The sequence below is a fragment of the Numida meleagris genome, unplaced genomic scaffold, assembly GCF_002078875.1.
Source record: "Numida meleagris isolate 19003 breed g44 Domestic line unplaced genomic scaffold, NumMel1.0 unplaced_Scaffold580, whole genome shotgun sequence".
In the NCBI taxonomy this organism is placed as follows: domain Eukaryota; kingdom Metazoa; phylum Chordata; class Aves; order Galliformes; family Numididae; genus Numida; species Numida meleagris.
In genome coordinates, this window is record NW_018364796.1 from 6,059 (window position 1) to 17,689 (window position 11,631).

Below are 11,631 nucleotides of genomic sequence, written 5' to 3' on the forward strand. Positions count from 1 at the left end.
AGTACAGCTTATGAAGAAAAAAGAAAAAAAGAACACATTGCATAGTTAAGATGAATTATATCATGCTTAAACAGCCAATGAACTTAAAAGAAAATCATACAATGAGAAACAGAAAAGCCCCACTAGACACAGGCTTCTGCACCTTCACAGCTTTTCTCTCGTCATTCTCTGTTATTATCCCCTTCCCTTCCTCTCACTGTACTGAATGAGTCCTTGGGTTTTCCTCTAGTAATATATCTTCCCTATGGAGCTCTAGAGCCTATTTCATATATCGCAGAAATGACTCCTTCATATCCTTAGAATACACCATGATACAATGCATCGTAACATTAAGAAAGTTTTCCCGGACTTCAGCCATTTTTTCCCATTTTTTAATTCATGCTTCTATAACTGTCTGTTGTTTTTTCATCTGAGATGACACCTAACCTATGCCAGTAGAGAAAAGGTAGAGATAATTAAAGGTTGTTGATGACTCTTTAATTTATTTCACACACATACACAAAAGATAATAAAATAACTTGAAACAATCTTACACAACAAGGTCTCCAAACGGTTTTCAACCTGATATCATTTCACAAATTCAAGTCAGCATTTCTTCCAACAAGGTTTGCTCCAGGCAGTCCGGTGCCATGGTAAAATGATTGTGACCATTGCAGGACCATAAGAAGGCTAAAGTGTTCATTGTGGAGTATCCAAAAATCTAAAAAAACAAGAGCACTCTCATAGGGATGGCATTTGGATGGTCTTTCATGACAAAACTGCAAAGGTCATAGAGGATGAGATCAAGCTATTGACAGTCCATGACTATTAACATGTTGCACTGGAAGACAGAAAAAGGAATTGCTGTTTATTTGTCCCTAGCATAGAGAGTTCATTTTGCTCAGATAGTTGCCACCTCCTTCAGCTACACTTAGCCTTGCTATTCGTTGATATTCGCTCCTCTAGCTGATTTCTGTGATGCTCAAAGATTGCTGCCAGGAGAAGTAATCATCTGATTTCAGGCTTTTGAAAAGCTGAATAGCCTGCATTTTACATACATCTTCTCTGTCAGTGATGGATTCATCATCTGGTACAGGTTTCCCAGGTGCTGCCCTGCCTCCAGAAGAATTCCTGATTTGAGGGTATTCCTGACTCATACAGACCTTCTCATTGGATTTCAGGCTGTGGAAGCAATAGTCACCAACCTGACAAAGGAAAACTGGCTCAGTGCTGTCAGGATTCAACACCACCAAATTACCCTCCAACAATGGCTGCTCTTCAGGGAGAGTGCTTCCCTTCTGTTGGAAAGGTAAGGAAATATTTGTGAGTTCTGAAGGTCCATGGAGACCTGAATGGACATCAAGGTAGTCTCCAAATGCATCCAGGCGCGTTTCAGGAGAGGCTGGTACTTGGCCTGAAGGTGGGAGCATGACACCAAACTTCCCAGGAGAAACCTCATGGCAAGAGCAGTCACGGGAGGGCTGGGGCTCCTGTGGGTCAGTGGGCTTCCCCCCAGCAGTGGCAAGTGGCAGGTGTGTGGCATCGCTGGCTGATGGCAGTAACAGGCTGTCTGTGGTGATGTACTCCGAGGGGCACTGCTGAAGGCATGTGGGACGGCCAGGAGCCTCTGGAGATTTCTGCTCTTCTGTTCTCACGGCTGTGTCTTTCCCACAGGTGGTGGGAAGTGGTGAAACTTCCTTCTTGCCATTGAGGTACTGCATCTCTTCCTTCTGATCTGGGAGCAGGAAGGGCTGCAGAGGACCTGCTCCTGGCTGCTCTTGCCTCTGTGCTGCCTGGGGACTGGCTTTGTCTGGAAGGGTCACGTACTGCAGGGACACTGATTTCTCCTGTTTTCCCATTGGATTCGAGGTCACTTCCAGGACCTGATGCATCTCAAGCTGAGAGGGCATCACCGGGCTGTACAAGTATGGGCCGTTGAAAGCAAAGCAAGTGAGTGCTGTCTGGGAAGTAATATTTGCATCAGCACAGTTTGTCCTCGAAACTGAAAAGGAACGGCCAGGAACCTGTCTTGGGCAGACAACTGGGGCATGCTCTGGTGCATTTAAAGCACGGTATGGGTTCTGTAGGTCCAGTGCACCAGAAGAATCCACTGTCTTTTCAGTCTGCACTTCAGGGGTCTCTGCCAAAATCTTTGTCTGCCTAAATGGGGGACAGTTCAAAGTTGCTCATGAGATACATCTTTGTGGTCAACATGAAGCAGAAACACAAGCTTAGCAGAAAACGGAAGTAGCTATGCATATGGCTAGAAAAATCTGTATAGGTGAGCAAGTTAAATCAGACAGCACCAAAGTGTATCCCAAGCTCAAAGGTAACTGCCACGGGCTTTTTGGTGACAGAACACTTGAGTACAGCTTCCCATGAGCTAGGGAGCTCTTTGAGCATGTCATTCACAGTGTGACTACAATGTTCATTCACCTGTCCACAACTTGAAGGAAGCTAGGCTGATCCACGTTCTCTGCAAGGCTACATTTGTTGAAGTCCAGCTGGCTGCTTGCCTGCCAGTTTCCTAGAGGAACTTTCTGGAAAAAGAAAAACAGAAGGCAGACGTGAGGAAAGAGAAGTGTCTCACCAGCAGCTGAATCATGATCAACACATTCACCATGGAGAAGGAAAATAAGCAGCAGAGCCTAAAGCGTCTGGCAGTACGCTCTAGACAGGTTGGATACAGCTTCAATAAGATGACTGGTAGGTGCTTTCACTTCTCCAGAAGAATCTTGCTTCAAAGCCAAATTGCCTTGCTACTGACCTTACCTCACACTACATAGCCTGGGTGGCTGGAGCTGTTCTCTGAAAGATCTTATAGGTGCTGCAGGTTCTTACCACAGAGATCAGAACTATGGCTTCGTGTAAATTCAAACCCATGAAATTAAGGCACTGAGTGCTTATGGATGGAGAAACAGGTAAGGGAAGAAAACAAAGCTACTAAGCTTCCTCTTTGAATGCGGGGGGAGGGGGGGGGGGAATAAGATTTACTGAAAGATCCTGCAAAAAACTTAACATGAGGCTCTAGTAGAAAAGGAAAACTTTTGTCTTCTGGCACAGGAGATAAAGTACTGAAAATTTCCTAGCTAGATTTTAAACCACTGTCATGCTGACAAGCACAACACAAGTAAGTCTGCAGGTAAAAATGCACAATGAAAGTTCTGCTGCATATGGACTGAACTTCCCCTAACAATAAGGAATAGACTAGTGAAAATGTCTGTTCCTTGCAGACTAGCTGACAAAGAGGAGCTCTTAGGATTATTGGGATTCATGAAGGAGACAGAAATAATGAACTTCCAAGATACGGTTCCCTCTTACCTTCAAGTAGCTCTGGATCAGCAGACTCTTGCTGGGGTTTGGAATCTTTTCCTCCCACCGCTGCTTCTGCCTGCAACAACAACAGAGTTTCCAAGGTTCGTGTCTCAAAGGGGAAGAGGCTGCACCATGCTGACACGGTGCCTTGCATGGCCCCACCGTGGCACTGAAGGCCAGCAGCAAACTCTCACCATTGTCCAGCCATGCATAAGGCTGCCCCTGCGCACCAAGGCTCCTCTCTTCATAGACCACTCTCGTGGTGGACAAGCAGTGCCTCACCCTTTGTGCCACTCCCGTGGCCAACACACAGCTAAATCTCCTCCTCACTGTGCAAACTTACCTCAGGAAATACTTATAGCTGCAATAAGCAACTACGAGCAAAGTGACGATGACAGCTGGAAGCATCAATGGGAGAACCACTGGTGAAAGAACTGAAAGAGAGAAAAAAGAAATGGGGAAACATCATCTGAGGCCCCGCTTCCCATGACAGGTTTTGCATTCTGATCATTTTTCATGCAAACATATAAGCTAAGTGGAAAAGACTAAATGTGTTCTGAATACCTTATTGTACATCGTATACCAAAGGAAGTCATCTTTTCCCTCACTGATTCTTTTTCTATTTTTTACTGACATTGGAGAAAACAATTTATCCAAATAAAAACCAGGTTATGTACCTGACTTCACCATGAACGCTAGATGTCTGCAGAGGCCTGAGGTTGCCTGAATTTGTACTGTCCGGGGAGATGGGAATCTCAGAGATTCTCCTGAGCTGCCCCTGCTAATGGACGCAGATGTACATCAAGATGAACATCTTGCTTCTTCAAGCATCCTAGGGACAAATCCTATAAGGTCACAGGACTTTGGGCATGTGACCACAGTCATCTCAGGCATTCTGCTTCTAACTCCAGAAACTGCATAGACATGGTAAGATCTGTATCGCCAGTATGCTCCAGTGTATCTTTTACACAACACCACAGCCACTCTGGAAAATGAAAAGGCTGATTTTTATTCTGTCCTCCTGCATTCCCCAGCACTTCCGTCCCTTAAAGCAGAATAAATTTCTGGGATCAGGAAAAAGCAGTAATATTCGGCTAGGATCTTCTCTTGGTTCTCCACATGGAAGTCTTTACAGCTAGCTGTATTAGCCACATGATAAAGTACCGTTCTCTGTTTCCCAGGTGAACTCCTCACTCCATTCACTCCAGTATCCCTGATAGTCCTTATTATTCACCATTGCTCGCATTTTTCCCTTGTATTTGGTAGACGGGGACAACATCTGATCAGTGAAGGTGAAGGGAGGTTCATCATCAGTAATATTTATTGTCTGCACAGTCTGGGGAGAGGAAAGAAGCACAAGTGACAGAGGTGAGAGGAACTGTCACTCCCAGGCACAAAGCAAAGAGAAACCCACGACTCCTACACTTCCTATCACTCACCTTTGCATATTGGTTGTGCTCCCAGAACTGGACTTGGTACTGCTGTTTTATGAAACCATACTGCAGAGTGTGTTTTTTCCACCTCAGATCATACTCTTGGTCTCTCGTCAGTTCCACTGACACATTTGCAGGTGGCAGCACCTTAACTAGAACACAGAGAGTACCTCCGAGGACATGTCAACACACAGACCTAGCACATCCATTCCCCATCTTCCTTAATCGTCCACCATATTTCCAAAGATTTGCAGTTACAAAGTGTTGTCTTCTACCTGTGCAGGAGCTCTCCCTAGCTCCAGGCTGTGAAGAACGTCACCAGTACCTCCATATGCATGCAGGGAGAGACAGTCCACATGGCACACCTGACTCAGCAGTGCAGCCCTATCTCATCCAGTGCTCCAGGGACCACTGGGGCCACTGCACAAACCCCCAGGAGCTCCACTCCTGTGGTGGGTCTGACCCACCACATCAAACAGATGCTTCCCTTGCCAGGTCAGATCTCTTCTACCTCCCAAACACATTTCCTCACCATCACTGCCCTCACCACATCTTGCCCACACAGGCACCCCTTGTAAAAATGCCCAGGAGAGGCAAGATGCAACAGAGCAGCTCACTGTTCTTGTAGGCTTCAATCAGTTTCTCCTCCGTCTTGGTCCTCACAGCCACTTGGTACTGGCTCCGACTGCTGATGTTGCTAACAGGGATCCCACAGCTCTGCACCACATATGGGACATGGGGCAAAGCCTTCTCATGCACGGGAGAGCACTCCTCTTCCCTGAGGGGAGAAAAGGAGGCGGTGCTGAGATCAGCAGGAATGGCACAGAGCAGAAGCCCAACAGGACTGGCAGAGGTAGGGATGCTGCCACTGGCAGATTGCGTACGCTGATGCTGGAGTGGCCCTGAAGAACAAGCCAAAGATGACAGAGGTGGCAATCACTTTCTTCACTTCCCAGCTGCACATCAGAAGATTGGCACCGCTGAAGAGGCAGCGAAGGTTCCTGGGCTGAATGCCACCTACAGAGAAGATCAGAGCACACTAGGAGGCAGGAAAAGTCCAGGGAAAGCCTTTCTCTTGCATGAACAAGGACCATACAATGGGGTGGAAATGCCCTGTGGGGTGGAAGTACCCTGGAAGAGGCAAGATGGACACTTGCTCTTGCTTGCATTTCCAAACTTCTCCATGCTCTTCTAGGCCGTACCTTTCCTTCCAAGTGGAAGCAGGCCCCATAGCACAGCAGAAGGCAATAAGCAGACTTCTTCATGAGCCACATCCCAAGACACAGTCAGCCCCCATGGAATGCTCCAGACCTCCCAAAGAGGAGCACAGCCCCCAGCCGTTCCGTTATTGCTAGGAGTATCCCAGTGAAACAAGTGTTGAGGCTCCCTGAGAGAAAGCAGTGACTAGAAAGGGCTTCCCCTGCAACTTCTGGATTTGGAAGGGGCCCACAAGAGTCGGCCCCCAGCCCTGGCTTCTCAGACAGCCCACCCACCCCTGCACAGCCCCGCTCCATCCTCCTCTACCTTCGGGGGTCTCCCAGGACACATCTGTACTCCACTCGCTGTATTGCCCAGAGAAGCCTCTGCCCTGCTCTGGTCTGGCTCGCACACGGGCAACATATCTGCTCCCTGGGATGAGGTGGCTGAGATGGCAACGAGTGGTGCTGGAGAGCAGGCGTGAAGCAGCCTTCTGTCAGCAGGGGAAAGGAGGGAGAGCACCAATCAGTGGCGAGGGGTGGAGGCAATACAGAGAAGGAGCAGAGGTCCATCTCCAAGCTGTCCTGTGCACATGAAACATTTTCAAAGGTATTTTGCCTTTCTCCCATGTGAGCCCACAGGCTCCTCTTCAAATGTGCTTTAAATTCATTTGGGAGGGACGCAGGGTTAAATAAATTCCAATTCAAAACCCAAGTGCAGTGCTTTTTTCAGGGAAGAATTGATTTTTGCATTCAAGTCAGGACAAGGGGTATTTCACCAGGAAAGTCACTTGCAGGCAGAAACAGAGCCTCTTCCACCTGGCCTAAATCAGCATTTATTGCAGCTCTTCACAGTGCCGGAGAACGGAAAGGCCGCCCATTTGCGTGACATTTACCGTAAGCCCTCAGCCAGCCAAAACGGTGCAGCCAGGGCCAGGACAGCCCAGCTCCTCCTGCTCTTACCTCCCACGACTCCCACTCCCGCTTGTAAGCGACTTCATACTCCAGTGCATTGCTCAGCCCTTGGCTTCCATCAGGTGCTGTCCACGTCAGCAAGAAGTCTCCCGAACTTTCGCTGACTGAGAGGTTTTGAGGTGGAAGGGGCTGAACTGGAAGGTGAAGGTACAACGCATGAGATGCAGTACTGAGGACAGGGACATGAACAGGGGAATAAGACACACAGTTAAGCTTCCCCATTTCCACAATATCTTATCAGATCCTACAGTAGGAAGCTGCTTGTTGACTGCTACTCCAGTGTCCACCTGTTCCCAGACTCTCGCCCTTTTCAATCTCAATATAGGGCTGTTTGACGGTGTTCACAGCAGCACTGCCTTTCATCTCCTGATAGAACATCAGAAAAGTTTGCAAAGATCCCCCAAAACATGTGACATTTTACCTTGGAATTTATTCCTTACCATTTTGGAAAAGATGGACTTGTAGTTGTGCTTCCAGAATCTGCTTGGGTTTGAAGCTGTAATAGTCATCCACCCCAATACCAAAATATTCTACCGTTTTCCAGCAAATCCAGTGGCTATAGGGACCTGAAGCCTCACGTAAGTCTTCTTCCAGCTCCTTTTTGCAGTGCATCTCCTCACCGTCACTGTGTGTGTCCAAAGTAATCTATAAAGATCTGATCTGGAGCTATACAGTTCATGCAAAAATAAATGTCTTACAATGACTCCATCCCATACTGTTTATCTAATTTACTTGGACAGTTCTATCCTCATTACCACTATTATTCCCACATTGCATCAATTACTGTGACTAACATTTCTAACAGCTTTATTCTTTCTCAAATGCATTCCCATTTCAAAGGATGCAACAGAATATTCTGTTTTCATATTGGTATACTTTTGTTAGTTACCAGTCTAACCAGTGGTAATCTCACGTTTTTATGTGAGAAATAGTCTGATGAAAAATCATATCAGGGAACTGCATCTTTTACTTAGAGCGAAAGGCAAGAGAGTTTCTGATGATCCTTAGCTTCTTGAAGGAATTCCTTTGGCAGTCCCAGAAAGACACTTGAGCACTTTTTTTAATTCAGCCAAAATGTACTTCCATATCCTTAGCTGTTCTGTTCTGTCAAGAGACCTCACGTATTCATTAACTTCCTCCAGAATGTTAGGCATCATTTTAGATAGCCTTTCTCCAGGCCAAAAAGCATCATCAAGATTAAAAACAATATTTTATGGTGGTCAGAAGAGGATAAGCTTTGTGTGCTTGCTGTAGTCTGAGCTGCTGAAGAGATGCAATACTTCTTTTTGTACCCTCTGGAATTCTGCTTGAGCCTATGGCTTCATGCCCGTTCCTCCCGTTCAGATAAAGCTGTGGATATCTGAGCTCAACTACAATCTTCCAGGATAGGATGAGGTCCCCGAGCCAGCCATATGTCAGCAGGCATTATTCAGCAGTTCTGATGACTGTAAAAGTTGGGTACTAGCGGGGAAACCTCCATCGTAAAACAGTGTTCCAGAGCAGACTCCCAACGTCAGAGTCATTTTATTTCTTCTTTTCTTTCCTTCCATTTTTTATTCCAGATTAACTGGCTTCAAGGCCCTTTTCCAAAGACCTTTGGCTCATTTCACCTGCTTTTAGGTGTATCGCTTCTCTCTTATCCACAACAGAATCAAGTATTCCCTCTTTTCCCTTTCCATTCTATATCCCAAGATGCTAATACATTTTATTCTCGCTTTCCATCTTTACCTTCCTCACTTTCATGACTACTACTCCCTGTTTGTCCTTTCTTATCCTCACAACTGATCAAGTCTGCTGATTCTGTTCCCTTTTCATAAGGAAACAGATGCAGCCTAGAGATACTCTCCTGAACAGACCGGTATCTCTGGGGGGAAGACTGATAGCACAGATGAACTCACCCATATTCACTCTTTCACAAGCACAGCCTATTCAAGATCTTCAGAAGTGATTAAACAGGCAAAATAGCTAGGGAAACGACTCTCCCTGATAGGTTTATGAATAACCCTCAAGGCCACTCTTCTTCTCAGTCTGTCTTCTCTACCTCATCAATAGCCATCTGCATGTCCCTTCATATTTCCTATCTGTGGTTCCACAACAGAATTGTGGGAAAACAATTGAAAACAAGATAAAATTAACTCCACGGGCACATGATAATAAGTTCTCCCCTTATGAGAAGAAGCATCAGAAGCAAGCGTGACTTTGACTGTAACCCAATAACAGCTTTTACTTTCTGAAAACCTGACTGCCAGCCCTGGGATTCCAAGCTGTAGCCAAGTACTCTTTGGACTTTTTTCCAGCACGGCCCATGTCAGGTACTTACTTCCTAGTCTCATGCTTTTGGTACAGAGTCAAACCAAGGAGGGCATGGGCCTCTGAATGTTCCTTCCATGTGCACGTCACGAGTGAGTTGTAGTCATTGTGGCATCTCAAGCTCTTCATCGGAACACTTTCTGAAAAGGGAAACCAGCCAAAAAAGATGCACTGGTTACAAATGGAGGTAATGAGAGATGGCGGGAATTGCAATGATTCTGCCATCAGAATGGGGGAGGCACCCCTAGCAGCACTCTTCCCATGGCACCAGAAAATGACTCTTGGTGAAAATATGTACAAAGTTGTGGCCATTCTGCACATCTCCGCAATACAAAAGCGTCAAGCCAAGCTACTACTAACAACAGTGAAGCGAGACCATTGTGCCTGCAAGGGGTGTTTCTGGCCAATGTATCACTTCCAAGCAGAGATCCTTGCCAGAGCTTAGTGGATACAACAGTCAGCAGGGATGTGGTGATTATTTCATCCTCGTGTGTTGCTCTGTGGGACTTCTTTGCAACCAACCTCCACACTGCCACCTATCTCTCTGCACCTACACCTGCCACAAACTGTCTGCTTTTGATCAGGAGGCTTGCTCTCCTACTGCAGAGAAGAAGGGAGCACAAGGAAATAGAAAATGAGGAAGAGTAACTGAGGAGAGGGGACAGGCACAAGAAAGGAGAAAAAAGGCCAGAATCGAATAAAAGAAATTATGAATTTCAAACTCACCTTTAGAGGCTTGGTCACTGAAGACTAATGGCAGATTTAGCAAAAAGATGAAAAACCCTTTCATCTTCATACTGTCCTTTGAACATATGTTTTTATCAAAAATCAGTGTTTTCATTGCCGCCGCTTCTTTCTGGCTCATTGTGGAGCTTCTTGTTTTCATTTCATGCAAAGAGAAGTAAAACTGAATTAGGGAACTTTAGGCGGCGTGCTGTGTTGAAGTGACATTCAGAAAGAACTCCCTCCACTAATTTGTTGTGACAAAATTCAGACAGAACGCCTACAAAGCCTTTACTGACGGACAAGTACCTGGTCTCCTTATTGTGTGAACCTGCAAAAGGTGCAAAGAATGAAGAATTAAACGTGCATGTCCAAGGAAATGCACTAAACAAGAAAGATGCATATTCTATGAATAGACTCAGCATGCAAATTCATTTGTCCTTATGCTCTTTATGCTTATAGTCTTCCTTCTGTTTTGTTACTTTCCTTACAAATATGTTCCCCAACCACATACCTCCCAAATATGTGACTAGATTTCCATATTCATTTGTTTTCAGGTTTCTCTTCAGTATGCTACTCCCCAAACAACTTGCAAATCTTAGCAACAATTCCAAATAAATTGCTTCTCTTCTTTCGAGAGTTGTCAAGATCTAGAGTGCATTGTGTAGTTCACGGACCTTGGACCACATTCTTCGGTACTGGAATACGAGCACTTCTGGCCATCTCTCATTGCTTTCTCAAAAGTACAATAAACGTATGGAGCTGAGACCCTTGTACTGAGGGAACGTGCAGTCTCTAGCTCTTTTCTACTTCAGGGGAGCATGGAGGAATCTCCTTTTAAATTCCTGTTGACTTTCAGATTCCTGGATGCCACTTCTTGACACCAGAAACAGCTGCATGAGCCCTTACATAACCATTGCAAAGAGTCCCCTTAAGGGGAACCCTTGAGGGCTCTCAAGACATTCAGTGAGAGAAGACTCTGCTGTTTTGCTTTCCCCAGAACGAAGCAGTTCCCTTACCTGCAGCCAGAGCTGTCTGTGAGGCAGATGATAAAACCTGATGGGTGACCCTCACTGTCCAGCCTCCCCAACAGTATGAGAATCTTCCGATGCAGCAACCAGCCAACCAGCCGCTTCCCTACAAAGGAATCTATAAATGGCTACAAGACTTATGTACCTTCCATACATTCATATACCAGTTTTGAAGAAGCAGACCACACCCTTACAAGGAAAGCAGTTGCCTGCGTAGTTGCGCAGTCACGTACCTCCTATTTTAAGCTCCAAAGCACTTACTCTGTGTGAACTGTTTAAGTGGGAAAAATGGGGAAGGAAGTATGTCATTGCTAATCTGTATGGTAAGAATTATCAGTTTGTGCAATTAGTGTATTTACAAAGAAAATGGGGCAGAAAAAGAGAGGATCGACTACAGTCAAGGTACGAAAGCAGAGGAAGGAATTCTCTTCTTTCTACTCCAGTATTGTTTCTTCCTTGATTGTAGTCTTAAACAGCTCCTAGACACTGGGATCTTTCTCCACTTTGTGCTTGTATACATATATGTAATTTGAAGCTAGAGGGACTAGGGAGGAGGGACTACCTTTATCTCTGCAATCCTCTAATTTGAGTAATATTTTAAAACCTTTTAAGTTTCACTGATTTCAAAGATTGATAATTGATGATGATTTTTAAAAGATGTAGAGGAAA

At 45.6% G+C, this 11,631-nt stretch overlaps 1 protein-coding gene across 4 annotated transcripts; it reads right to left on the reverse strand.

Moving 5' to 3' along the window:
* Window positions 1–462: 462 nt before the first annotated feature.
* Window positions 463–11,311, reverse strand: LOC110391872 (cytokine receptor common subunit beta-like). Of its 4 annotated transcripts, XM_021383829.1 has the most exons (16): window positions 11,157–11,198; window positions 10,951–11,068; window positions 10,241–10,262; window positions 9,935–10,083; window positions 9,219–9,348; window positions 7,339–7,523; window positions 6,887–7,032; window positions 6,252–6,417; window positions 5,612–5,744; window positions 5,345–5,505; window positions 4,734–4,879; window positions 4,459–4,630; window positions 3,638–3,728; window positions 3,301–3,370; window positions 2,416–2,519; window positions 463–2,139 (listed from the first exon to the last, which is right to left on the reverse strand). In XM_021383829.1, the coding sequence occupies exons 4-16, from the start codon at window positions 10,071–10,073 to the stop codon at window positions 942–944; spliced, it is 2,841 nt and encodes a 946-aa protein (XP_021239504.1). In that variant the 5' UTR covers window positions 10,074–10,083; window positions 10,241–10,262; window positions 10,951–11,068; window positions 11,157–11,198; the 3' UTR covers window positions 463–941. The 4 variants fall into 4 exon arrangements, with proteins under 4 accessions (XP_021239504.1, XP_021239502.1, XP_021239505.1 ...); XM_021383827.1 differs by lacking the exon at window positions 10,241–10,262 and having other exon boundaries at window positions 11,196–11,311; XM_021383830.1 differs by lacking the exon at window positions 11,157–11,198 and having other exon boundaries at window positions 9,935–10,080; window positions 10,951–11,149.
* Window positions 11,312–11,631: the final 320 nt, after the last annotated feature.

Bases quoted from the DNA above. Each gene is read 5' to 3' on its own strand.
- LOC110391872 (XM_021383827.1), bottom strand. From the start codon at position 11,271: ATGACATACTTCCTTCCCCATTTTTCCCACTTAAACAGTTCACACAGA. The intron at 7,033-7,338 runs GTAAGGAATAAA...TTCACCTTCCAG, and splicing joins AGTCCATCTTTTCCAAAATG to TTCAGCCCCTTCCACCTCAA. The intron at 3,729-4,458 runs GTACTTTATCAT...TCTCTCTTTCAG, and splicing joins CACCTGGGAAACAGAGAACG to TTCTTTCACCAGTGGTTCTC.